The sequence below is a fragment of the Anticarsia gemmatalis genome, chromosome Z (assembly GCF_050436995.1).
Source record: "Anticarsia gemmatalis isolate Benzon Research Colony breed Stoneville strain chromosome Z, ilAntGemm2 primary, whole genome shotgun sequence".
Classification (NCBI taxonomy): Eukaryota; Metazoa; Arthropoda; class Insecta; order Lepidoptera; family Erebidae; genus Anticarsia; species Anticarsia gemmatalis.
In genome coordinates this window covers 16,058,639-16,086,351 of record NC_134776.1, presented here as the reverse complement: position 1 = coordinate 16,086,351, position 27,713 = coordinate 16,058,639, and the positions used below count along the sequence as shown (strand labels likewise).

The 27,713-nt window shown below is 36.4% G+C and overlaps 3 protein-coding genes across 7 annotated transcripts in view; 1 reads left to right on the top strand and 2 right to left on the bottom strand.

The window, feature by feature from the left end:
* Clk (circadian locomoter output cycles kaput protein Clock) overlaps positions 1–5,955 on the top strand; it is a 25,055-nt gene extending 19,100 nt beyond the window's left edge. For all 5 annotated transcript variants that reach the window (XM_076135116.1, XM_076135115.1, XM_076135112.1 and 2 more), the window contains exon 14: positions 397–5,955. In XM_076135116.1, coding sequence (XP_075991231.1) covers positions 397–552 — 156 coding nt within the window. In that variant the 3' untranslated portion in view covers positions 553–5,955. The remainder of the gene's footprint in view (positions 1–396) is intronic.
* On the bottom strand, positions 5,947–27,713 carry LOC142986592 (multidrug resistance protein homolog 49-like). The gene is made up of 26 exons (XM_076135111.1): positions 27,600–27,713; positions 21,650–21,692; positions 20,483–20,679; positions 19,755–19,899; positions 18,903–19,003; positions 18,535–18,706; positions 17,863–17,987; positions 16,073–16,268; positions 15,702–15,926; positions 15,364–15,550; positions 15,141–15,283; positions 14,826–15,034; positions 14,622–14,716; positions 14,316–14,543; positions 14,026–14,132; positions 13,723–13,863; positions 13,217–13,399; positions 12,929–13,132; positions 12,588–12,717; positions 12,291–12,486; positions 11,871–12,033; positions 11,401–11,595; positions 8,143–8,352; positions 7,623–7,769; positions 6,760–6,868; positions 5,947–6,318 (listed from the first exon to the last, which is right to left on the bottom strand). Exons 1-26 carry the CDS (start codon positions 27,629–27,631, stop codon positions 6,230–6,232), a joined length of 3,972 nt encoding a protein of 1,323 aa, XP_075991226.1. The 5' UTR covers positions 27,632–27,713; the 3' UTR covers positions 5,947–6,229.
* Positions 8,557–9,826, bottom strand: LOC142986595 (NADH dehydrogenase [ubiquinone] 1 beta subcomplex subunit 7-like). The gene has a single exon (XM_076135117.1). It carries the CDS (start codon positions 9,471–9,473, stop codon positions 9,105–9,107), a length of 369 nt encoding a protein of 122 aa, XP_075991232.1. The 5' UTR covers positions 9,474–9,826; the 3' UTR covers positions 8,557–9,104.

Sequence of the window (27,713 nt, the reverse complement as noted above, 5' to 3'; positions counted from 1 at the left end):
TCTTGCCTTTTATGCCTTCCAATTAATTTAGTGAAATATCGAATTTGATTTCTTCAATTAAAGAACATACCAATTATAAATTTATTGTGTCATTAAGAAGTAAAACTGCAACTATCTTCTCATTTGACATGATTCACAATCAGGCAATCAGGCTGGGCATGATACGACAGTTAATCCGTGTGATCGTGTTACACCGGGCGTGTTTAGACGTGTCTAAGCTCGAACGTACACGGACGTATACGTATATATTCACTAGAATATACCATTTTTAATGGTTATATATTTGTGTGCTATGTGTCGGCCTAGAACTATATTATCGTTAGAGTCGAGCTTATACAAGTCTCATCAAGTTCGGTGTGAAGATATACATAATAAAAATTCTAAACAAATTTATAGGTGCAGTCACCGTACGTGAATCCCGAAGAACTACAGCAGAACCAGCGTATTCCGGCACAAATAGTTTACGAGGCGGGCACGCCGAGGGCGATCACCGGCTACCCTCAGCAGCAGCCGCCGCACCCCAACAACCACCATCAACATATGCCTCAGTAAGAGGCCAACACCCCCCACTACCACGGCAATGGTGCTGCGTTTCCCCCACACTGTTTAGACGTTATGTTTGTTTCCATCTAATTACAAGATGTACGTATACATAACGGATATAGCACACACTTCTATACGATCGATGTCGCCGTCACATCGATACTATATCGTGTTTTAGTATCATTCTTTACGCGAATTTTAGTAAAAGGGCTTTTATGTGTCAAACAATAGAAAAGTTACTAAGTATCGTGTGTGCTATACCCATAAGATGAACTTGCCAATTCGTTTTGTATCTTTAGTTATGTCGCAACTACAATGCCATATAATATAACACCTAGAAATACCTTTGGTATCGAATTGGAACATCATAATCAATGCAAGCAAGTATATGTGCATTAAAACATCCTATAGTTATATTACATTCATTTATGTACGTTGCTGTTGTGTACTAGATTATTATTTAGATTATTCTGTGAAACAATTTAGGTTTTAACAGGAACATGTTATGATTTTAGATATTTTATCGCGCTGTTTCTTGTTTTCTGTATTTTGTGTTAAAAGGCTGTGCAACATCTAACAAACTATTTAATTTTCATAGAAAATAGACAAGATTATATGGAGGTAAAGGTTATTATGTAATTGTTTTTATATTCGCCGTCTGTCAGCATGTATTGTTCGAACTCATATTTATACTATAGTTTGTTATCTGAATCAAAAACCAAAGTGTGAGTGTGTTATTACGTTCTTATCTACATGTTATTTGATTTGGAATCAACGTGCCATTTGACGACGTTTCACAGGAACATTTATATATTATTGTAAATTGTAATATTTTACTATTTTTCTTGATCTCGTTACTGATTTTTTAGTGACTAGGTAAATAATTTCGTCTTTTTTGAGACAGTGCATCGTCCACGACCTGTGAAATGTCCGTGACGGTTTATGTTCTTTTATTAACAAATAGTTTATGTGGAACTTATAACGTGTAAATATTATTTGAATTATTTTAGATAAATTATATGAATTGGGTTTATACAATGTCAAATTAAATAATATAATTTTGTTATTTTTTTTATCGAGAATGATTTTATTTACTGTGAATTCGCGTTTTTATATTTATCATGTTATTGTTTTGTCCCATCATTTCGTTATTCATATTTTATTTAAAAGTGTAAAAGTTATTGTTGTGGTTATTTTAGTAATCATTTTTAATGAATTTGTTTTGACCGATCGTTACATATTGTCATGTATTTCAATAGTATCATGTCGTATATTTATATAGTCAATACCTGGACGTAAAAGACATGGGAAAGTTCAGTGGAGATTTCAACAATTCCATTGAGTAATGAATCGTTTGGCCAGTTAACATTACAGGGATTGTAATAGAAATGTTTGGATAGCGAGCTCCTCACACCGAATGTAGTGCTATGTCGTTATATCATCAATATCACGTGTCACTATGAGATGTGCTATTGGTGGATATTAACTGGGGGATTGTGAAGATCATTCGTACTCTCGTACACTAGTTAGTTGTAAGCTAACTTGCCTTGTGATTTTCGGGTTTGGATGTGACTGTTTATAACTACGTAACTGTGTAGCACGATCAAATTATTGAAGATACTTCGCTTGAAACCAAGTACGCTAAAACAGTAGGAGACTGTAAAGAACGAGTGGAGTTAAAGGTCGGTGAAGACTCATACGCATTTGATTGTCTTACAGACTTAGCGTACTTAGTTTAAAACGAAGTATATACATACAAAATTAGGGATTATTGCACCCTATAAGTACATGATTCTGACGTGCCCTCGCTCGTCTCCGGCTTAACTCGATGCAAATTATTCAATGATACTGCATCGATTTATCCAAGTACCGAATTAGACATGCATTAATACACGATTATAATTAGATTGTCAATTTTTCATTATCTATATCTCATAGATGCTTAGCAGCGCACAGTAGTTCGGTTTGTGGATCTCTTTGTATAACGTTACATAATATTATATTAATGTCAGACATTGACATCAATCAATGTACAGATTTTAGACTTAGCTAATTATTAATTATAAATGTCTACTTTAGAGGATCTTAAGGGTAAGTTTAATGTAATCAACTACAAAAGTGAGTTTGACAGCGGATTTACTTAATACGGTTGCCAAAATGCTGAATATTAAATGTAATGTCCACTTACTTTTATAGCTGACTGTACCTTTATAATTAGATGAATGAGTGTTGTTCTCTTGTACCGATGTGGTATGCGTTTTGGACGTGCGTGCAATGAAATTAACTTTTTGTTTAAGTTTCCATACAATTATTTTATATATTTTATTATTGGAAAATATTTAGTTTACTGTTAGATCGGACGGTTATTTAGATAGTTAAGTGATGGCGGCTCGCGGTCGTCGAAGCCTTTGTACAATATAATAAGTTACATAAGTTCATTTACCATATCGTTTATTTGTATGGGATCCGTAAATACTGATATAAGATTAAATATCACGTTACAGTGTTGAATTACAATACAATTACATTGACACATATATCAGATAACAAAGCTTATTTTACTATTACTTTTTTTCATTTAGAACAAAATTATACATCGAAATTCTTGATACTAATGATAATTATGATTTTTAATCTTATATTTAATAGTTCAGATATTAATAATTCATATTTATTTTAACAAAAGTAGGGCGGGTGTATTGGGACATACCTTTGATAGCAATGAACAAACAGAATTGGAAACAGGATCATAATAATTAAAAATAGATTGATACGATTTTACGAAACACAGCTAATTTGTGAAAATTAAATTGCATTTTCTTCAATACTTTAGTAATATAATTGCTCTTTCATCGCACACTCGCGTTGCTTACGAACGCGGCTAATACGCAGCATGAGGCCCTTCGCATAAGGCTACACAAGTTTGCGGAATTCAATGAGTTTAGTCTTCAAGCTACTAACCTCATAGAAATCCAGTCGCGAGACAAATGTCAGCGACGCGACTTGCATACGAACCTCAATGGATTAGTATGCCCATAGGCGCTTGAAGACTAAAATCGTTGAGTATCGAAGACTGGCATAGCCTTGTGTACGAAGGGCGTAAGTGCTGGCTTAGATTCACAAAACCTGGAAACTGGGATACCTATGTTTTCCTACTAATGCTATTGCTTTAGGAAGACACAGGTAGACTGCAGTCATCACTACTTACGTACCAACTGACAGGCTTGATTAGCGCATGGGATAGTGATTTACAACGTAACTGAGTTGCTAATCCTACGTGGTACTATCGGTCGCGATGATTCAGCTTTCGTTTCACGAAGTTTCTTGGATATTCTAGACTAATCTCAAGGCACGAAGCTAGGTGCCTATAACTGCAGACTAATTCGATAAATTCCTAATAAAAAGTCTAGCTGGCTAGTGTCTTTCTAACAACAGTTTATGAAAATCGACTTTTTACACTCATTGCTGTCAAAGGTGTGTCACAAACTCATGTGTGCTTTGTTATTTATCAAAGGAACCGTTGCAACAAAATCATTTGATATAAGCGTAAGTTAAGAGTAGAAATAACATGATTGTCTTGTTTGTTATCTGTCGTAGAACGCACTTAAGCACAGGGATACCTGAAATAGACGGTGTAGTAGTTACATTGTTTCTCAACCATACTAAATTACCAACCTCTATCAATAACGGTAGTCAATTTTAGGGCAATTTTTTTACAGTATATATTAATATAAGTTTGGCTACGATTAGCGTTACGTTATGAAACATCTATAAGTATGAGACACTCCATATCCTCAATAATCGGTATTTTGAATATCTCCTCCTGCCTAAAACAACGTGATTCGTTTACGATTTGACGTCTTTATCAGGTATATATTAAAATGTAAACACGCAACTTTGCATGCGTCGCTAACGTTAGAAACCCGTGTGGCGTGTTAAGGCTCGTATTTGAACGAACGATAAAGAACGTACACGCACGCGCACATAACCAATACGTTCGTAATTCACGTATAAGCGTACGTCAGTGCGTGTTCTCTCTATATTGAAACCATTTTATATTGAAAATGCGATTAAAATGTCTATTAAAAAATATTTATTTTAATATTAATTATAAATTATTTTCTTCATTAATAACTTTACCCGGTTGGTTGAGAAACGATGCATAAGTAGATCAGATTCTTTTAATGTAGTATTTTGATGGAAGTTTTAAAACCAAATACGATTTCGAGTCTAGTAGACGGACTAAGTAAATATTATATGTAATCTTATTGTAAGGTATGTTGTACACTGAAGGAAAGCACGGATAGTACGGCAACGTATGGATCGTTCATTATTTCATTTCGCAATTTTAGCAAATATTTTTGGTATAAAACTTACTCATATAAAATGGGCTGAAATTAAAACATTTTGTTAAGTTATCACACAAATCATTTATCACAAATCCTTGTGATTTTAAGGGTTTTAGACGCGAAATCATCTGATTGTTGAATAATGAGAATTCTTGTACGTTTTACCATAATTTTCATTGTTACAGTAATAAGTACTATGGTCATAATCCGAGGCATACACGCTCATTTTGGCTTCAGTGTAACACCAGAGATCAAAATATAGTAAAACATGAACATCATCAACCTAACTACGCTCATGTCCTGAACTGAAGTGAATTCTGACGTGTAGCTTCCACTAAATAGTACCTGCGTTGACAACTTATAATGTACCTATGTTTACCGCTTAGCTTCGATAATTTCTATTAGCGTATTTAATATTTAAGTGTAGATATTTTACGGCTAACATGTAAATAGCTGACATTAGGAATACCTAAATGCAGCTAAACGCGGTGTTGTGGTGATATATTAGCTAAAATGATGTACAACGATGACTGATTATAGTCGAGCTCACATAGTCCGTAGATATTGTGAGCTGTTAACGGTTCTTTTATGGGGACGCGGGGCGATGTGCGTCGTGTTCTACGGCAAATACGAATGTATGGCCGTACGAGAACGTACGCGAAAACTTTTGTATCTACTCAAGTAGCGCCGCCTCTTCATAGACGACCCACTAAAATAAATATTTGATATAAATATCTTCTATTAATAAATTTAAAAGGCTGTCTTTTGGCCAAAATCTATAGTTTGGTACGAAATTTATAGAGATTGTCAAAATTATACAATTGGATAAATTCGATGAGACTAATGGACTTCAACGTCATTAGATTTTGTAAGATAGGGAGGCCACAACACCGCACGCTTATCATTTTTGTTGCATATTTTCTATATCAAAGTTGTAAACAATACATTAAGAATGATACAGGGTATTGCCAAATGGAAACGTATGCCATGAGTGATAATGTTAGAATAGTGCAGTGCAGTGACACTTTGGAAAGATTCAAAATAAATCAACATGTACTACCAATATGATTTTATTTCACATCCCTTACATATCTCGGTAAACACGTTTGCTACGGCTTAGAGAACTAACTTAAGTAACACAATAAAAAAGGAACATAGACTAACACTAATAATTAAGACTAAATCTATTTACATTCAGGTATAGGGAAAGCAGAGTAATCTTCATTATATGAAGCCGCTATCGCTACTTTATAACCATTAATTCATTCAATACTCAGTATTATAATAATGACAGGTCATGATTTGCGCAGACGCATGGCACTAGTATCTACGTCTGTCTACGCCACTTCTTGTCCCTTCGTCATCTTATAGTAGAGTCCTCGAATATTCATCAGCTCCTGATGATTGCCACGTTCAACTATTTTACCTGAAAAAGAAAGTACAGTATAAAGTTAACACATAATTAATCAAGTCAAAGACTTGAACGTGAACATAATATATCTCCTCTATTCGTAATATCTTGGTCATGACAAATTCACATATTAGTAAAGCCTATTTAAATAATAACGCGCTCTAGAAAGACATACACAAATCGAATCGAGGGTGCCTTGCAAAAAGGTCAGGTGCGTAGTACTCGTAACCAGCGGTCCTGTATGACAAGATTTCTGGATGTGCATGAAGCAAGGGAAGTTTTTAAGGTTTGTACTAAGTGGCGTTCTCTAAATCGAAGGAGGAAGACAGCAGCTAGTAGGTATCTACTATCAAAACATTGGAAGTAAGTATTGCTGAAACACGAGTAGGTCTTGAAGTACAATATGATACATGTTATGGTAAGTAATGTAAGGAGCAAGGATAAAGTATATTCTACCTTTTTCTAAAACGCAGATGAGGTCTGAGTTTTGAATCGTGGAGAGACGATGAGCGATCGTTATGCAAGTGCGGCCTTCAGCTGCCTTGTCCAATGCTTCTGAAACAGCCTGAAAAATCAAAAATAATTGTTAAGTTAGTGCATATTTACAGTACATAAAAGTAACTAACCCTTTCTAATGTAAGGCATGAGCAACAACAACACAAATTTTGCAGAAACTAATACGATTGCTTGCACTGATAGGCTGTAACTTGAAAAATGAAACAGTTTCTAGGGACCGACGCATCCAATCCTACAGTTCCTCATTCTAACTAGTAACTACTATTCTAACTACATATGTATTCCCTATCCCTGGGCTCCTATCACCTATTATAGTCAGATAGTAAATCCTCTACAAACGACGTGACTCGGACCAACCCAAAGACCTATCTAAAACGAATAGCGTATTTACCCCATTACAAAAGTTTCACTAGTAACAACTAGGTATTACAGCCTACAGTGGCAATACGAAATAAATTCTTCGGCAATTACCAAGCTAAAGTCATGGTAAGTACGTCTTGATATCTTGACTTAAAAGGAACAGGCACTTATGTCCTACCTATAAGTACAAATGCAAGGGTTCCTAAGGAAGAATGATTGTTATTGAGATGGATCTTTGAAATTTGAATGCTTGTTACCCTTTTACGCAGACTTTGATGATTTGTTTAGTTTAAACTGGACAAACTGAAAGGATTGTCCAGTTTAAACTGGACAAACTGACAGGATTGTCCAGTTTAAACCAAAGCATCTATCAACTGTACACAACTTCTGTTTCATCTTTCAAAGCCAAGCGGATAACCCTATAAATAAAGGAGGCAGCATACCCTTTCGCTGTTGGCATCCAGCGCTGACGTGGCTTCATCAAGTAGCAGTAGACGTGGCGACCTGATGAGAGCGCGCGCGATGCACACACGCTGCTTCTGACCGCCAGACAACTGGGCACCGCTCGAGCCAAGGTTCGTGTCATAACCCTGGAAAAATTGAGATTATACTTCAGTTTTTGTCTACTTACTATCATAGTACGCGTTTAAGATGATTAAAATCGCTTGTCATCGAAGCTAGCCGCAAAAAAGCCTTAGCGTAACCAGTGCTTAGGTTTTAGGTAGGTACGGTTTAATGTTATTAGACGGTGCACGAGCACGACGATGCAGTGACAGAGTGAAACTTTAGACTCACCACTGCCGTTGTGAAAAGTGTCATTTATTCATTAAAATTCAGAAAACTTCGGAGTAGACTAGCGAAAGTTCAAATAAAGACACAATCGTTAGTTCTTTGCCACATCTGCTTGAAGAGCAGTCTTTAACACCAGAGTAAGTAGTCATAAGAGTATCTTTTGATATTTACCTTTGGCAGAGAAGTAATAAAATTGTGTATGTTGGCGGCTTTAGCGGCTGCAATGATTTCATTAATGTCGACCTTCCTCTTGTTGTCACCGTAGGCGATATTCTCGGCCAGCGTGCGGTCGAAGAGAACTGGCTCCTGCTGCACCACGCCGAGTTGTTGCCGCAGCTGTGGCAGCGTCAGCGAAGACCTGGTGTTCATGCCGTCCAGCTCCTGAAAACAGTAAATGTGAGTTAACACTTTATTCACTGTGTCTGCTGGTATCAAAAGGTTTAGTATAAAAGAGTCAAGTCACTTTGTGACTGCCACTGTAATAATAAATCGGTAGTGATCAGAGATTCTGCTAATTTTCATAACGACCAGTGTGGATTAATTGGAACCAGCCATATATTGACTTTTAGTAAGGTGTCAAAGAAGATCAACAAAGTCCTAATTGTAGGATGTACAAGCCAATAAATTACGAATTTTAGGTACTGAGTGTATGACAATATATTCAGAGCCATGAAGCAACCGAGAAGGGATGAGAGGGGCAGTCAAAAGAGGTCTATCCAGGGGTTATCAGCTCCACTCCCTTGGTGTAGTTTAACATGTTTACCTTCTGATAGAATTACAATGACTGCAGTGTTAATTTATTCTTTTAGTTTACATACAATTTCGTATTTACAGGGCGGCGTATTTGTTAGATTTAAGTAACCCGTGACTTACACCAAATTAACCCAGCATACGGTTAAGACTCATCATGTTGTCTACTGAGGGGACAGTGTGTCAAAAAAGCAAGTATTATAATAATATGACAATCAAGCGACTCGAATTAAATTACTTCTCTTGTTGTCGTTAGCGTTAAAGACTTCGGCTGACATCCAAATCTCGATTGCCAACAACATATGAAATACAAAAAAAAACCTTGTATAAAAACCATGTATTACAAATATCATCCAGATTCAACATAATTTATATAAAAATATTTATTTGCACTCTTTAGCCTTCTTCTGTACTCTCAACTCTCGTTCTCGGAGCCTCCGTTCTCTCTCGAACTCTTTCATTCTGAGGAGATAGTCCTGATGTTCACATTCAAGGTAGGCGTGTTTTTCATGAGCACAGCGAACTACGAACGGCATGTATTTATAGCGGCATATTTGGTAGTCTAGCAGATAGTGGGCGCAGTAGTCTCTGAATTGTATGGGTATTTTAGCAGACATAAGATCTTCTTGACACGCCTCCATCACCCGTTCACCACGTTTGAAGGTAAAGCCTTTTGTAGGAGGAAACGTCGGCGTATCGTTCATTTCCAAATTTATTTCTTTCGTTGGCCATGTTCCGAGCATCTGTCCCATGATTTAATTAGTAGTTTTGATTTAGTTTATGTTGTAGTTAAAAGTTTTTGTCTCCTATCCATTGACAGATTATTTCACCTTGACAATGTCGTTTCATTTTTGACACCATTTTGATAACTTGATAGTAGGTAGTAGACCTGTAGTTTGAGATATTTCTGCAGAGGTTGCATACGTACAAATGTAAGAATTTAAATGTGTCTTATTAGCTTGTTTTTACAGTAACACGACTGCGTGGGTGGGGGCGGTGAATGTGAGAGCCTTAATGGGGTGTATGGGGTGAGTATAGGGAGTGACTCCCCTGAACCAGTAGAAAGTCGGACCGCAACACACGATGTTTTTCTGTCGTACTTACTTAAAGAGCTGTGCAAACATTATATGTAGGGAGTTAAGGATGTTCGCGTACCTACATTTATTAGAATGGTTAGGAAAGTTTACGTACCTATATTTATTAGAAAGTATGTTTTTGGGTAGCTATAAGAAAAATATGGGATAGACGTATGCACATAATTTGAACTCATAGTATTATAAATAATATGAGAAGCAAAATCTTAAAAGCTTTAGAACGTATGTATAAGAAAGACATAGACCAAGTTGTTTTAGTAAAAAATATTTAACATATTTTATATTTCCGAGACAAGTGAATAAAATATGTATTGGTGAGTAAGTTTTTTATGTAAATAATAAACTTAATTCGAAAAATTTATTTTTACGGCATAGTAAAGAAAATTTACAGATAGATTGCTAATACTAACGATTTCATCCATAAAAATATTTCCATCGAGTTCACTTTAAAAAATATCCGTAGAAATATAACTGAATGTTTGGCCACACTCGGGAAACCTGTCGATAACAGTAACAATTCATGCATAGATGTCATACGAATGTAGCCGGCTGATTGCGGTTAAACCAATCAGATCGTTATTCCGCTCACATATGGTACATATTTCAATGTTTGTGAATCTGTTATGATTTACCCAGAGATATGAAATGATTTTATCAAATAAAGTTTGAATGCATTGTCCACACATACCAGGGCTTTTATACGGACAAAAATATACAATTAACTATTTTTATGAACTATTTAAACGAGTAAAATACACATTTAAATAGAGATGCTGCACATGTTTCATACAACGTTGTGCTCTATAGGCATATAGACCAAATCTGTATCAAACAGGCGATACAGAAAGGTGCAATATATGCACTGAGAGGCTATATTAAGTAATATTCCGAGTTCCGACTGAACGGAACTCTTCAAAAAATTATAACTGGAAGAATTATTGGAGAACCAGTTGGTTAAATTGCATTTTCGATGTAGGGGCCAGAAGGTCATTCGGCTGCGGAGAATCTTAACACCGCGTTTCAGAAATCGACGTGAAAAGTTCAACGCCATCTACCATACCACCATGGAATTACTTGTGAAAACTGCATTGCTGAAAATGCGTAGAGGTCATGGCGGATATCAGCCTATTTTCAGACTAATTTGTATTTTTATCGCTGTTTTGGCTTTCTAAATGGATATTTTTGTCAAAAAACGGCTCCATTATAATAATTTTAAGATACTTCATTTAGAAGATTACTTAATGTACCTTTCCAGCGATAATTTTGAAGCTACAGAATGTTAAGCTTTGTTGAACTTTATTCATCAAAATAATGATTATTGTCTATCGTATTGTGTAATTCTTGGTATATTATATATAAAATACATTAAATATAATTGTTTAAACCATTCAACCTCTTTCTTAACAAAGGTTTTCATAGAAGATTAGGGAAAAACTCAGGATGCATTTTCAACTTACGACCAAATTTTGCACTTGGACTAAAACGTAATTAGTAAAAAAAGACAGGTCATGTGATCCAGCCAAGGCGCCTCAATCGCTACCTGGTACTTTCATACCAAAAAAACCGTAAAATTGTAGCTACTTACAATATTTCCAGAGTCTGGGTCGTAGAATCTCTGCAACAACTGCAACACGGTAGACTTGCCGCATCCTGAAGACCCCACCAGAGCGACAGTTTTGCCAGCTTCCACCTTCAGATCGATGCCTCTAAGAACCTTCTGCTTCTTTCGCGTCGGGTAGCTGAACTCTACCTCACTTATGCTGAAGTTGCCGGTCGCCGACTGAAATGAAGAGCATTATTAATTGCCATGTGTTCTTAACACCATATTTTACCACATAATTTTTGCACCATGATTGGCGACCTGGGTCAATAAACACAATGGATAGCACTATTCCCAGAAGTCTGTCTAGTTAAACTCAGAAGAAAGGGTAATTTTCATCAGTAGTACAATGGGAGGAGGTCAACGACGCTCTTTTAATCGTAGCTTCAAATCTTCAATCCAGGGTTACCATCATCACGTTTCTATAATAATATGATAGTGACTGAACTACTTACCCAATCTTTTTTCTCTTTAACGTCATCTTCGGTTCTAACATCCGGTACTCTCTTGATCAGCGCCAATATCCTCGCACCACAAGTCTTGGCAGTGTTGAAACTGGGCGCGTATACTAAGGTCTGACCCAACATGTAAGCTCCAAACATCACTGACTCGGTGACCCTGAACAAAAAGAAGAAAGCTTGCACAAAATGTTTCTACCACTAAAAGTTCAGGGAAGGGGCGAAATCGGTACTAAAGACCACTACTCTCATGAGAAAATCTAATAGGAAAGAGCCGTGATTAGTCCAAAATCTAACAAAAATCTAAGTATTAAGGTCAAATAGTGTCCAGACATCAGACAAAAGACGTGAATCATAATACAACGTTCTGAAAACATAACTTGTGAAAAGAAAACTACTAATCAATGTTATACTTACAAGAGCACAATTTTGTATTCCAGGTCCCCACTGGCTACCAAAGTAGTACCATACACATTAGCACTGCAGTAAGACAGGAACGGTACGTAGATGCCCATGCCCAGCACTAGACCTCGCCAGCGTGACTTCTTTGAAACCGCCGCGCATCCAGTTTCCAGGGATTGTTGGAACTTTTCTAAGAACATTTTCTCTATGCCTAAAACATTCAACTTGTTAGTAAGGGTTTTAGAGAAATACACATATTTATACGTATTCTTGACTGCTTCTAGAATTATCTAAAGAGAGTCATATGGTTACCTAAACTCTGGACAGTTCTGATGCTGACGACGGCTTCAGTGGCGACGCTGGTGGCAGCCTCCATGGCCTGGCGCTCGTCTTCCTGAGATTGTCGCGACATACGACTCTCTAGCCAAATACTTCCCACCATCTGAAGATTACACGAAAAGATTATGTAAAGTTAAGTTTGTTCTTACTCGTCTTCTTATTTCATCGGAATCGGGACCTTGTGATATTGGTGAGAGATAGAAAAAGTATAAAGAAAGAGTTTCGTTTCATCATTTCTAGCTGAGTATTGAAAATTACACATATTTTCAAAATATCACTATGAAATGCAGAAACCGTCGTTTTGTAATACTTACAAGAGGTAAGAAAGCAGAAGACACAAGAGTTAACTTCCAATCGTAAGCGAATCCCATGAGTATTCCGATGATCACTGAGCTGACTCCCTGCAAGATGATACCGATCCTCAGACCAGTAGCACCCTGGACTTCTGCCGTGTCTCCACTCAATCTTGCGCAAATTGCTCCTACTGTGTTGCTTTGTTTATCATAATACCCAATTTCCTAAAGGACAAAATGAAAAGAATTTAAGGCATTACAATTTCTCTTTGGGGCTAGTGAGGAATATCATGATTTCTTTCATCTCACCTGTCTTAGCAAAGCTGTGAAATACTGGATCCGTAAACGCGAAGTCATCTTTAAACCAGCTGAGGTAAAGGTTGCACTTTGTAAGCACATGCATGTTCCAGCGACACCAGCTACTATCAAGAACAAGCCCGCGTATAGATCCGCTAAATATAGCATCTGATCGTGATCCGTTAGAATGTAGATCTGAAAACATCAAGACTTGATAAAGTTCCCTCTTCATTTAGACTTTTGGAAATAAGACATCGCCTACCCTTTCTTCCAAACTATGTTGGAAGCAGCTTCCAATCTCACCGGATGCGGCTGGATACCAGTAATTTACATGGAGCGACTGCCTATCGGACCTCCACAACCCAGTTACTTGGGTTATAACATGATACCCTTCGGTAAGACGGGATGTCAGACTTCAAGCTTTTGACTACTGTCAACGACTGCCAAAGATCTTTAAAAATGACAGCCGAGACCCACAATTTAACGTGCTTTCCAAATCGAGAGGTTGCTTTACTTACTGCGCTTGTGTAACCAAATAGAAGAGCGAAAACTGGGAAACAGCCTCCTTGTGTGAACGCGGCAATTGATCCAATAGTGATGTAAAGCCACTCCGGTGAATTCAACTTCAGTATCTGCCAGCCAGTTACTGGTTCGTGTTCCTACAAAACGAATGCTTTTTACAAATAATGTCATTTTATATGGTGTTTACGTTCAAAGGCTTTACATCTAAGCATCCCTTGACTTTTTTGTGTTAAGTAGTTGTGTGGACTAGAGTAGCTGATTGATTTTCTATTTCCAACTGTGAGCAATTATGAACTTACTTCATCTTCTTCCTTATTTTCGACGTCAGCGTTCATCAAGAAGCTTTGATAACCAATAGACATAGCTGAAGTCACGGAACCACGGGGTGTCATCCAGTCTTGGAATTCTGAAGAGTAATAAAATAGAATAAAACACTTGTCAGTATGGAAACCAGTTAGTAAGATACTTGTTTTTTTTTCCTATACTTAGTATCAAACCGTTATAGCGTAACAATAAATGGATGGATCAGCAACACTCGATTAGCACAATATGCAGTTAATGTATGTTAAATTAAACTGGTAGCGGTTACCTTTGACTGATGTCTGCTTCTGAAGTCGCCGGCGTTCAGGTTTCCTCGCGTCAATCTTTACTTCATTCTTTGCTTCTTCTATACGCGGTTTGCTAGACTCAGTTCCTGCGTCAGTGCCTTCTTCTTCTGCGTTTTCTTCTTCTTCTTCTGGTAGTGGCGCTATTTCTTCGAGGGATTTCTCTTTCTCCTTTCCATGGTTGTTAGTAGTTACAAGTTTGTAATAGAAACCTACGAAATGATTAGCCATAAGATTGCTGTGTATAAGATTTTTTTATTTCATATTATGAAGCTGTACTGTATTCTTACCTTTAGTTTTCATTAGTTCTTCATGCGTGCCTTGTTCTACAATGGCTCCTTTATCCATACAGATGATTCGCTCAGCGTTTACAATTGTGGCCAATCTGTAATTTGTTTCTTGCGTTAGTTGAAAACAAAACTGAAATATGCAGTTTTCTTTCATGCATAACTACTTGATATTAAAATTCTCCTGTATTGGTTCCTGTTACTTACCGGTGGGAAACCATGATAGTTGTACGTCCAACACTGGCACGGTCAAGCGCGGCCTGCACCTGTCGCTCGGAGTGAGGGTCGAGCGCGGAGGTAGCCTCGTCCAGCAACAGCACCGCCGGCTCCCGCAGCAAAGAGCGAGCGATCGCAATACGTTGCTTCTGACCACCAGACAAAGATGCACCACGCTCACCTATCACTGTGTCATAACCCTGAAATGAAAGAAGTTATTCAGCATGTAACAAATAACAAAGCGTGTCTTAAAAATTCTCATTGCTTTAAATCAAGACTCGAGTCTACAATTGGAACAATAATTACCTTTGGTAGATTGGTAATGAATTCGTGCGCATAAGCCATAGCTGCAACTCGTTGAACTTCTTCTAATGTTGCATCTGGACAGCCAATTGCGATGTTCTCGAATATTGTGCCTCGGAATAGAACTGGCTCTTGTCCCACCACACCTATGGCAAAAGAAAGTATAATATGTTGATATTTCCTTTCTCCTTTGCACGTTTCTTAGGAATTTAGCTTTTATACAGACCTAATGATGATCGTAGCCAACTCAGGTTAAGATTTTTGAGGTCTTTTCCATCTAACTTCACGGAGCCTGCTTGAGGATCGTACAGTCTTTGCAGCAGCTGCAATATGGTGGACTTGCCGCAACCAGATGATCCAACAAGTGCCACACATTCTCCAGGTTTAATGTGAATGGAGAAGTCGTTTAGAATCTGTGGAAAAAATATATTTTATTAATTTGAGCTATTTTGTTCATCGTTGGATATTAGCTTAGATGATAACTATAAACAAAAGCCTGGATAGCTTATTATCTGCTTGCGAATATCCTCGATTTGTAATGAGTAATGATAGTGATAATAGTACCTTAATATTTGGCCTTGACGGATAACAGAAGTGTACATTTTCCAGGCTGATTTCTCCCAATACTCGTCTCGGTGAGGTGCCTTTCTTATCAAAGCTGTCTATGATTGGTTTTCTTTGTAGCAGGAAGAAGATACTTGCAGCAGCACCGCGGGCTGACGCGAACGTCTCCATGTGTGGTACGCATAGTGTTAGAGATTGAGTAGCCATGAACACATTGAACAATACCTGAAAGAAATTCAAAGAATCATGAAATCTTTTGTAAGAAAATGTTTCGTCGAATCAATGATGACTATTTGAAGAACGATGAAGAGAATGATACTCGTGATCTGCAAGTCAGGATGCTGTGAATCTTAACTCGAGTAGGTCCTTACACTGAACACGATTCCAACAACATAGACCCTTTCGTCATCAGGTTTGTACATGTCCTGGATAACCAGCCTAGTTCCGTACGCGAGACCGATAGCATTGAGGCAGTAGGTAAGGATCCAGCTGAAGCCGTTGCCCAGGCCGTTGTACCAGCCTCGCTTGCGACCGTACTCTTCGGCGGGTTGCAACAGCTCGCTGTATCTGTAATGATAGAACTTGTTTAACTGCGAAGTACAATCTGCCGAATTCAAAAATGTCCCTCAACTTTAAGTATCTGACTTATAAGTATCATGCTGTCTTTGTCACTTCGATGTGTATCGTAGTGACAAAAAATACTTATGAGCTTTACTTAAAATTGAATTCTGTTCTTACATTCGGCTGCATGACACAGAAATAGCGATATGAGTTAGTTAAGCGATAATTTAGTATTTTTACAGGTGTACAAACAAAAAACATAGTAATTGTAGAGTAGTCATGAATTGTACAAGCAAATGAATGTGTGGAGTTTGTCATTTTTTAGTTTGCTTGATCTTCATGTGTTCTACTAAAAGTTCAGGGCAGTTTCTTCAAGATTCTGGTAATTGAAGTTCATGTCGTCACACTTATTGAAGCACATTTCAACAAGAGCTCGAAGCGGTTTCGCGACTGACAGCACTGCGAGTCCCGTTTTGAGATCTTGTTGAACCGTGCGTGTGTGTGACACGACGATTCTGCAGCTGACAGCTTATATTTACTTCGGCAAAGGAGGAATTAACGCACGAGTAACAAAATTGAAGACAGATAAAGAAGAACAGCGAGACAGATACTGTATCAACAATACTTCAGATAACAGGATATTATTATCTCACAAGATTGTACTAAAATCACAATAATTGTCTGCTAAATTGCCTGTTGTATTGTCATGTTTGCCTTCAGCTTTAGTGTGATATAATCGTTTATGTTTCAGGATATTTATTCAATTTTATTTACGTATTTTTGAGCATGCTATTGTCACTTGTCTGTTTTTATTTATAGCTCGTTGTCTTATACTTGATAATATTTATTTTAAATGTATTTTCTTCCGGTGCCAGTATCATGTCTTCTCAAGTTCCCTTTGGTTCGTGATTCTTCGGGTTTTCACGTTCAGTCGACGATCTCAGAAAGCAACGCAACATAATCCTTTCGAGTGATGCTTGTTAATTTGTAAGTATATATCTTGCTATTAGCTGAGTCATTTTGTTTTTGTTCATGAGTATGGGGGTGGTACACGTCGGTATATGATTTTCGGGATCGTAGAAGGCGTCAGACAGGGCCTTAGGAAGGATATATTGGGCAATCTGTGTACATAAAATGATCCGAATATGAAGATATAGTGGTTAGTACTGCAACTGTAGACGAGTGGTGATGTCTGTTGTTACCATGATAACGCTCACGAACAATCTCAGGAGGATTAACTCTTTGGGAAATAACAATGACGATGAATCATAAAACATAACATTTTTACAATAACATTAAATTTTTCATGCTCATTATCAAAATATTTGTTTGTGTACATATTATATCAGACAGGTTACAACTAGTTTCTTTTGTAAAATAATAATATATGAATATTTTAAACGAAATAGGACATGTGTAGTGATAAGAAGAGAATCTTTAATAAACTTCATGTTACTGCAAACAATCTAGCTGGAACCCTTAGAGCACTTCAATGGGTATAACATTCGAAGAAATTTGTGATCACATGTACAATAACACAAGCGGTGAGACATGACAATACATCAATGTAGTGTTTATGTTCATAAGGACGGAGTCTTACCTATCCACTTCCTTACTCTCGCCTCCAAAAGCTACAACAGTCTTTACAGATTTCATGATTTCTTCCGCATGTTTGCCAGCCTGACTGTAGGATTCCATTTCGCGAGCTGATGATTTCGTTTGATACTATAAAGAAAGCATACACAGGAACTTAGTAGGTTCTTGTTACAAATCCATTTAGAGTGTAAAACACGTGCGAACAAACGTATCTTTAATGCTGTTTATAACAGTTATTTTATGAAGATAAGATAACACGGAGAATCTCGAGAGTTGTCATAACATCCTATTGTCATAATCGAATAGAGATACTTTGATAACGTTACTTAATGGGATGATTTGCACAAATGTACTTGTAATGAATTTTCTGCAATTGCCTTATACAGTATGCAGTTCTAAAGCGTGCAGATTTTAACCACATCTCCCACCAGTTTCTCTTCTGCAATATGTTAGATGTCCGTTGTTGTCATGACAACAGATTACACAAGACAGAGCAACGCAGCGCAGACGCACTACGAAATCTCTTTAGTGTGTTTGGGCCTAGTTCATATAACATACGGCCCTTTTATCAGCAGTCCATTATAAATCCATTAAAAGTTGATCGCTAATTAATAAAACTGTTTACTTCATCTCAATTTTTTAGTTTGTTACTATAAATAGTAAACAAAGTACTTACATTGGAGAGAGCAACTGACGATGCGATGGAGAAGGGCATCACGGTGGCGCACGCGAGAGCCAGGTTCCAGCCCAGAGGGAACGCGATACAGATGCAGAGAATAGCTGTGCCCATCAAGTTGGACACAACGGCCAGTTTTTCACCCATTCCGTCCTTTAATTTCGTCAAATTCCTGGCAACAAAACAAAGACATAATTACTTGAGGTCTTATGTTTACAACAAGCTGGATAAAAAAGAAGCAGGGGAAAACCGGTCAAGGACGCACAACATTCGGGGAAGGCAATGCGACATCTGTCCCCAATTTTTTGCTTCGCCCAATGTCTTTCTAGTCGTAGTCTTGTATAGCGAAGTGTGGACAATATACTTACTCGGACATCTTCGATGCGAGGTTAAATTCCGTGTCTGTATCAAACCAGGACATATCTTGACGAAGAACAGCTTTGAGAAACAGCATTCGTATTGTTGTTATCTGTTGAAATAATATTTATTTATTTTGACAATAAAAAGGAAATGGATTGTTTCTTTCGTGATATTTGAGAAAATATATTTGTCTCCTGACCGAACAAGGGAATGGAGTCCCTACATTCAACAAAGCTCTGAGGTTAAACCCAATACCGGACGCCAAATTGTTCGACGCAACTACTGACAGTGATGGACTGGCTTGTATGAATTTCGGTGAAATTAATTGCTTGGGAGAGAGCTACACGTTTGTACGCGTTGCATTTCGCTGCGATATTTAAAGCTACTTCATATTTGAGCTATTAAAACCTTTAAACTTTTGCTAAAATGTTCTTTTTTAATATTTTTGTGCACAATTGTTTTTTGTGTAAAATTGACTATACTTTTGTTGTTGTTAGTCTTTTTGAGCGTCTCACTCGTGAGCAAAGGTTTCTCCCTCCCTTTTTTCCAAATCTCCCTATCGGCAGCAGGTGCCGACCAGTCCTACTCAGATGCGTTCAGTGGGCTTATCACGTATCTCAGTTGATATTGTGTACGTCAACTTGGTGATCGCTATTAAGTACATCACTGCTTTAACGTAACGTGTTAATCACTATAATCTTAGGGAGAAAACCAAGTTCAGCAAAGTGGCTTACAAATGTCAACTGAAATACATGATAGCCTTCCAGGTCATCCTGCTGCCTTCATTTTGGTCTCCTGCGTCTTGAGTAAATGTGAAAAAAGATAATGATAAAAAAAGATGAGCAGTGAATATTTCTTACCTGACGCAAAGCACTCCAATTGATCAGAGCAGCCGACAAGGTGATGAAGACAAGTGACAGTGTCACACTGACATACGTTCCTATCGCCAAAGCTTTTGCATCTTCCATTAACGCCGCCATCCTCTCCTCGCGGGACGCATTTTGTCTGAATGAAATTAACAAAGCAATTAGAAAGACCTGGGTACGGATGAAACCTTTGTACAGTTTGAAATAAAAACCAAGGCAAGGCGATTTTACTAAGAGCAGTACCAGGTTTTAGGTATCCTGACAATTACTTTTTTATTTAAGCAAATTATGTAGTGACGAAAGCTGCTGTCGAGAAGAATTTAACACAACTATAGCTTATATATATAAGTATAGACCACCATGGACAAGGTCTAGGATATCTGTAGCGCAATTTTCTGCAGCCGGGAATATTGAGTATGAAGAGTCTGACATTAAAAATCTGTTTACTTTTTCTATTTTTACAAAATTGGTTGATAACTAGTCGATAGTCAATAGAATTACCAAAGTTACAGCAACATTTCTGTACCGCGATTCTCTACCACAATTGACTACTGGCAACCGGTTACCTATCGAAGAATTTTCTATGACAATTGGCTCAGCGCCTCTAGCTGGCGTTGTAGAAACTATTTTGGTAGTACATTTTAAATGTCAAACTCTCGACACTCGATGTTTCCAATCGTAGAGAATTGTGCTTTTAAAATTATAAAATGGTGCAAACTCACAGTTGTCTCCCACCACCGAAGAAAGACAATATTGGTAAGTAAGTACTGAGCCGGTCTGTCGGGCTGGTTCGTTCTACAAAGGCAGTGCTGAGTTCCCCAAGCTGTATCAGATTGAAGGTGATACCTCCACCGCTGAGCATACCCAGAATAATGCCAATGAATGTGGCTGTCTTCTCTACGGCTGATCCATATTGAAACTGTGGAGGTTGTGCAGGAAGAAAATGGTTAGTATATTATTACAGAAATGAATGAGTGAGGTTTGTGTTTGAATTGATTTACGGAAACTCTGGGATCCGGTTTCCATTTCTATAAGATGTTTCCAAGGCATTCACTTTTGAGTGAATTGAGGATTTTGGACTGAACGGATGGCAGAAATGGACGGTGACCGTGTGTGATGGAGACCTTTACTTTGCATTAAATTTGTCAATATATACGTGCTAAGTGTATGACAATCAGTTTGCTCTCTATAACGAAGGACTAACTTTGTCCATCGTTAAACGCGGGTGGAGTACATACTCCTCTGCTTAAACTTTTGGTTATAACAGGCGTGATCTATATACATAATAATATGTTAGATCTAGATGGGTGTATTTCACCCTCTGGTACAACAGACGCGATATTGTAAGTGTAGGTATTATATAAAATGTCTGTATGTCCTGCATCAGCTGTATGGTACTCGAACATGAAGTAGTTACCGAGGTCATTATCAATGCGATACCGGTCAGCTGCACATATAACTCCTTATCTGATTATGCACAGAGATAACACTGATCTATTTCTAAAGCCTAGCTTTCCGTTGCAACTAGTGCCTGCTTGTATCTGACTAAAGAATCTTAAATAAATTAGTCGCCAGAATAAAACGGTAGAATAGTTTAGTGGTAGTCGGAAAAATATGATATTTTCAGGAAAAAAATAATTATGCTTTTCGGGTACCTATGCCTATGTCATAGAAAGCTTGACAACAATTTTATGAAGGGAAAAGATAATTTTATTATATTTTACTGAACTATATTTTTTTTTCAATTTGATATTCGTTGAAAAATCGATAAGGACGTAGAAGCTATCGTTTTAGGGCATTCTTAAATTTGACGCGCTCATTAAACGCATGTGTACCTAATATACTCGTATTTACTACGAAATAGATAACAACTTTTTTAAGATACTTACGATTTCAAGAAATGACACCTTCACCTCATTTTCATGCGTTTTTCTGTAACAAATAAACACATGTTAAAAAAACGTTATATTATAATTAAAGCAAAAATATAGGACATAATCAGACAACCATTGTCAACAACTGATAATTAAATCAGTTTCTGAAGTAGTGAGCTTCGAACTCACTTAGTTTTACTCGATCAAGCAAACAAGTCGAGTAAATGAATCACGACTCGAGCTTTTGTCCTTATGGAAAGGGCAACGTGAAAGTTTCAGCACCTGTGTAGTGCAGAGACGCAAATTAAATTATAATGAATGAATTCCTTCAAGCTGTGGCACTGCCGGGGTATGAATTTTGCTGTCTACATTTTACTTGTAGCGAATGCCTTTGTCTTTATTGGGTTTCCAGTCATCTAGATATAGACTATAAGTTAGTTTAATTAATATCAAAGTCACTGGGCTTTGTAACATTTTTATGAACAAATGACTGAACATGATGAGGTAATTTGGTGTTATATTTTGACATGCACTGAGTTGCCTAGCGATAGTAATATAAGTAAATGTGTAAGCGTTATTTTAATCATAATACCCAGGTACTAATTCATAATCATCAATGCGAAAGTAGCTCTATCTGTCTGTCAGCTTCCCTTCATGCCTAAACCACTGAAAAGGTTAGGTATGATATATTATAAAGCTGAAGAGTTTGATTGTTTGTTTGTTTGTTTGAACGCGCCAATCTCAAGAACTACTGGTCCGATTTGAAAAATTATTTCAGTGTTAGATAGCCCATTTATCGGAGAAGGCTATAGGCTATATATCATCACGCTACGACCAATGGGAGCAGAGTACCAGTAAAAAATGTTACAAAAACGGGGGAAAATTATGACCCATTCTCTCTTATGTGTCGCAAGCGAAGTTGCGCGGGTCAGCTAGTAGTTTATAATCTAAAAAAGGGCATGATAATTATTTCTAAAATCTCACGAGAACGGGAACTATGCTATGATAGTAAGCCATATTATTAATACTATTGTACACGCGGACAGTGCTGTGGGCAAGAGCTAGTCTTACATAATCAATTTAAAGCTTTATATCAAATTCAGAGTACAACAATGTAAAACAACAATTTCAGGCGCAAATTAATGTTCCTCGTAGTTGATTTAAAGTAGGGCATTTTAATTTGACGTTACTTATACAGTACCGCTCAATTAAAGGCACGACACGCTCATACATTGTTTACTAGACGATTATAAAGAAATATATAATTATTATAATCTTTTAAATATATTTATGTAAGTATAAATAATAAACCGCCAAGCATTCAGTTACTCGGGAACAGACAAAGCATATAATATTGAATCTTCGAATCAAATTATTAATGGTACTGTTTTTCTATTTGAAAGTCTGTTAAAATTGATCATTTATAAAAATGGCAAACGCAATGGCCGTTTTTGCAATTATTATAAACAATCTATACTAATATTATAAAGCTGAAGGGTTTGTTTGTTTGTTTGTTTGAACGCGCTAACTCGGGAACTACTGGTCCATTTATCGAGGAAGGCTATACGCTATATATCATCACGCCAAGACCAATAGGAGCAGAGTACCAGTGAAAAATGTTACAAAAATGGGAAAAATTATGATTCTCTTATGTAACGCAAGCGAAGTTGCGCGGGTCAGCTATAGTATATCAATCCACATGAATAAGTGTACGATTATTTAACAATTCATTATGAAAAATGTTTCAAAATGTATCTTATATTTGGACAACGCGACGATTCAATTTTTGCTAATGGATTTGTCTCAATAGTTTTGATAGTTAATATTGATTGAATCAGACCCCGAAATCAGCAGGATTTCGGAGTCTGGGATTCCACTCTCAGGTTGGATAAAATGGTCCCGGTGTTTCTATCATATATAAGCTTATTCTAATGGTATTCCAGAGTTTGGTAAAGTTCGCCCCTTTTTTTTTCAGGAAAATGCATTACTGCATGTCCCGCTCCAGGGAGGTAGCGGGGGTCTGTGGGGCTCTCCCGCCGGCTAGGCATTCCAGCTTTTAAATTTGGGCATACCGACTAAAAACCTGACGGTGTTCCTTCAACACTCACCATAAAGTGGCCAGGACGCGGTACCTCCAATTGGATACTCCGCGTAAAAAGTTCGCCCCCTACTATACAGACTGGAACTGTAAATTGCGAAACGCGGGTGTATTTCATACAACTTTGTCTACCTTCGGGAATAAGAAACCCGATATGTATGCATGTTATTATGATTGGTTCAAACTAATTTGTCGGCGATACATTGTAGAGTATAAAGTTACAATTCCTAGTATTCAAACAATCAGAATTTGTCATCCAGACTAATGCAATTTCTGTGCATATTGCATAACAATTTCCCTAGAGTGTACCGCCAAGTCCCCCGTATCATATATCGTGGTTTCAGGAATAAGTTTGATATTTTACGTCGTACATTTGATACTATGTTTCAATATAAACAATGGATTAGGTACTTAGGTTGCTGTTATTTCGCTTACTGTATAAATTGGAGAATGTGCGGAATATGAGATTAATGCTAATAATATTGTGTAAGCATGAAATATCTACTGATACTTTAAATGCAAGGTGAGTATGTTTGTTCCGTTTTGACGTAAAATAACAAAATCTATTACTATAAAATTTGGCATTTTAACTTCTACAAGTACCGAAAGAGCCTCACTGGTTGAAGCTTAACATTTGTACAAACTCTGTCAGCGTCATAGATTATATTCTGAAGGACTTAAAAAAACAATGTGGCGTAACCTCGTGAACAAGTTAGTTAGGTATCGACAATAATATAAATGAACGCTAATTACAACCAGAGTCTATTTAATTATTTCGTATGACTTGTGTCTTATATCTCAGCAATCGAAGATGGTATACTACAATCATGTGAAGACATACCCCCGGTTTCTGAGTACTTTTGACGGTAGTTTATCTATTCAATACCGTTTTTTTATATGAGTTTAAACGCTACTAATAAGAATAGATAAACTACCGCTAAATGTACCTCAGAAACCGGGGGATAGTACTTTTGATGACTATATACCTATACTATACAATTACATATTAAAGTAGGCTACTTTGGCAGTATATCAATTGTCTTTATCAAAAACATTGAAGAACAAATACGCTAAGTCTTTTGCATCTAGTACACTATTAAAAAAATATAGTGAAGGAACCCTGCATGTCTGAGAGTTCTATACATATCTCTAATTAGTTCTTAAAAGGATTAACAGCTTTCAATCCCACGTGGTCATCGTTATGGACTTAAGGCACTACCCCTACCTTATTTCAGGATATGTTTCAATGGATTAAGGTTTTTTACATTGCACTATACATTACAATAGCAAGATGTATGGATGTGAATGAGGCAAGGAAAGTTTGTACCAGAATGAAATCGTAGGTACCAAGTGGCCTTCTTTGGTCTCTGCCTACTTCTATGGAAATAAGACGTGCTATTATGTATGAAGTATATATGTTACTGTAAAAGCCCGAACTGTGGTATATCCTAAGATTTTCCGGTAAAACCTAAGATTTACCAACTCTCAATGGTAAAAGTCCGAACGTTCTTTTATTTCGAACTTTTACCACCATTTAATTGGCAAATCTTAGGATTTACATAACGACACGGTAAAAGTTGATTATCATGTGTTTGAGCCGTAATATAATGATATTGTTAGGGATATAATTATATGCCGTAATATAGTTATAATGAGAGTTTGAAGATGTCGCCGGAACCCCGCTTCGCGGGGCTCCTCCTTCTGGGTGGTTTAAAAAAAAATAACCACGAAGGCTGAGGTGGGAGCTTCGCTTCGCTCGCTCCCACCTCAGCCTTCTAACCTAACCTACCCTTGTCGGTTTGCCCAAAACTCCTTCTTTATAACTATAAAATTATTTTATATTACCTACATTTACCTGCCCTTGAGGTATATCCTAAGATTTACCAAGTGAATAGGGGTAAAAGTTCGAAATAAAAGGATTGTTCGGACTTTTACCATTGAGAGTTGGTAAATCTTAGGATATACCGGAAAATCTTAGGATTTACCACAGTCCGGGCTTTTACAGTAACATATATACGAGTATAACGTATTGATAATTATGCGTTACTTATTAATAATTTTATATAGTGCTGTGCTATACTATTTAGTCATAATATATGTTTTTTTAATAATTACAGGTACTTGGTACTTAAGTATTTAACTGTACATAACTTTACAATAATATAACAAAAGCCATGAGATAATTGATTAGTTCAAAGTGCGTGAAATAATTGATCATTTCGTACGCAGTCGAGCAGTTTACACGAGAAAATTACTGGATAGTAGCGCATTTGGTAGTAGAATTTCTTTGCTAGATAAATAATTTATGCTTATTAATAAAGAGCAAGAACTTTTCAGATTTTATAAAGATGTAAGGGGCAATAATATCAAAAACCAGTGATAGTATTAAAAGTTAATATTTCCCTTATAAAATATGTTTACGGGATATACAATAGTGGACAAAATTCAAATTATACTAATATAAAAATTACGAGCTACTGCCTGCGACTCCATCCTGTCCGAGAAAAGTTTCCCGGGATAAGAATTATCGTATCCAGGTCATAAACTATCTGTGTGCCGAATTATCAAAATTCGCAACATTTGCATACATAAGATTAGCAGATTCTTTTTACAGTTTCATTAATAAAAGAATAATATATTTTTCTATGAGAAGAAGGCGTGATTTTAGGTATGTAATAAATAAATTATTATGACGACTAACTGACGTCATAATAATTTAAAACACGGAAGGAGCCTGGGAGTCTATATTAAATATTATCATTTGTTATAGTACTTGAAGAATACTTCTATAGTTAGTAAACAATGAAGTATAAAATATTAAAAGATAGATGCCAGTTTCATTTATAAAGACATTAATTTTTACAAGCGCTAATTGAAACAGATCGCCATTAAATCGCAAGGATCTCTTTGCTACCTATTTATTTCATACACTTTAAAGAATTATAATGAATAAACACAACTATAAAAACTAATGTTTAAAAAAAGTAAATTAAATTATCTTTTCCTACGTAACGGGTTTTCAAAGTTAAAGTTTTAAGTTAAGTTTTTAAAATAATATGAGACTGATTGTTTAGAGTAATATTATATTAAAATATAATTTATTTGAGTATATTAATGAATTTATTTGTACTTAATATTTATTTTAGATTTTATATAATGCTCATAACATTTTTATTCTTTATGATATACTTATTATTAATAACACTCAAAATAAGGTTAATCTACTATATTATAATATTTTTCTTTAGTTGGTTTTTACAAATGATTAATAAGAATAATAATATTATTTATGACTACAATTAGCATATTTTCATGATATAATTTGATGTATGTATATTATTTTTAAATTGTTTTTATAGGTATAATAATAAGGCGAGCCATAAATTAATTATATTACACAATATTATTATGTGTATAGGGTTGTTCAAAATTGCGCAATGGTTGAGCAAGTTGAAGGGGGTTAATTTTTTTGTTGCACATTTTTTAAGTTTTTTAGGATAAGGATTGTGCAATGTTGTTTAGTTTGTACTGACAAGGAATGCATTGAGATATTATATTGATATTATACTTCAACTGAACGTGAAAAGAAAGCAAGTCCCGTATTTTTAAACTATGTTATATGAATTAAAAACTATTAGTTTTGAAGAAAACTGAATTAAAAGTTATTGAAAAATAAAAGCATTCTACAACATTATTCTAGTCTAGAAGACGCCTTACTCATAAAGGATATTATCAAAGTAACAATTAAATTAATTTCGCTATAAATTACACATAATATAAAATTAAAATTTCGGAATATGCATTAATTAAAAGAGGAAATAACGCGCGCAGCTGCTTAAAAGAAAAAAAAAGGAAATTAAAACTTACTCAATTTTTTCTTTAGCTCCCGTAGCCGTCATGGCGTCGCCGGAGTCCTCACTAATAAAATGTAAGTTTGTCACAGAGGTGTCTATCACGCGAGTCCCGAGACGACACTAAAAC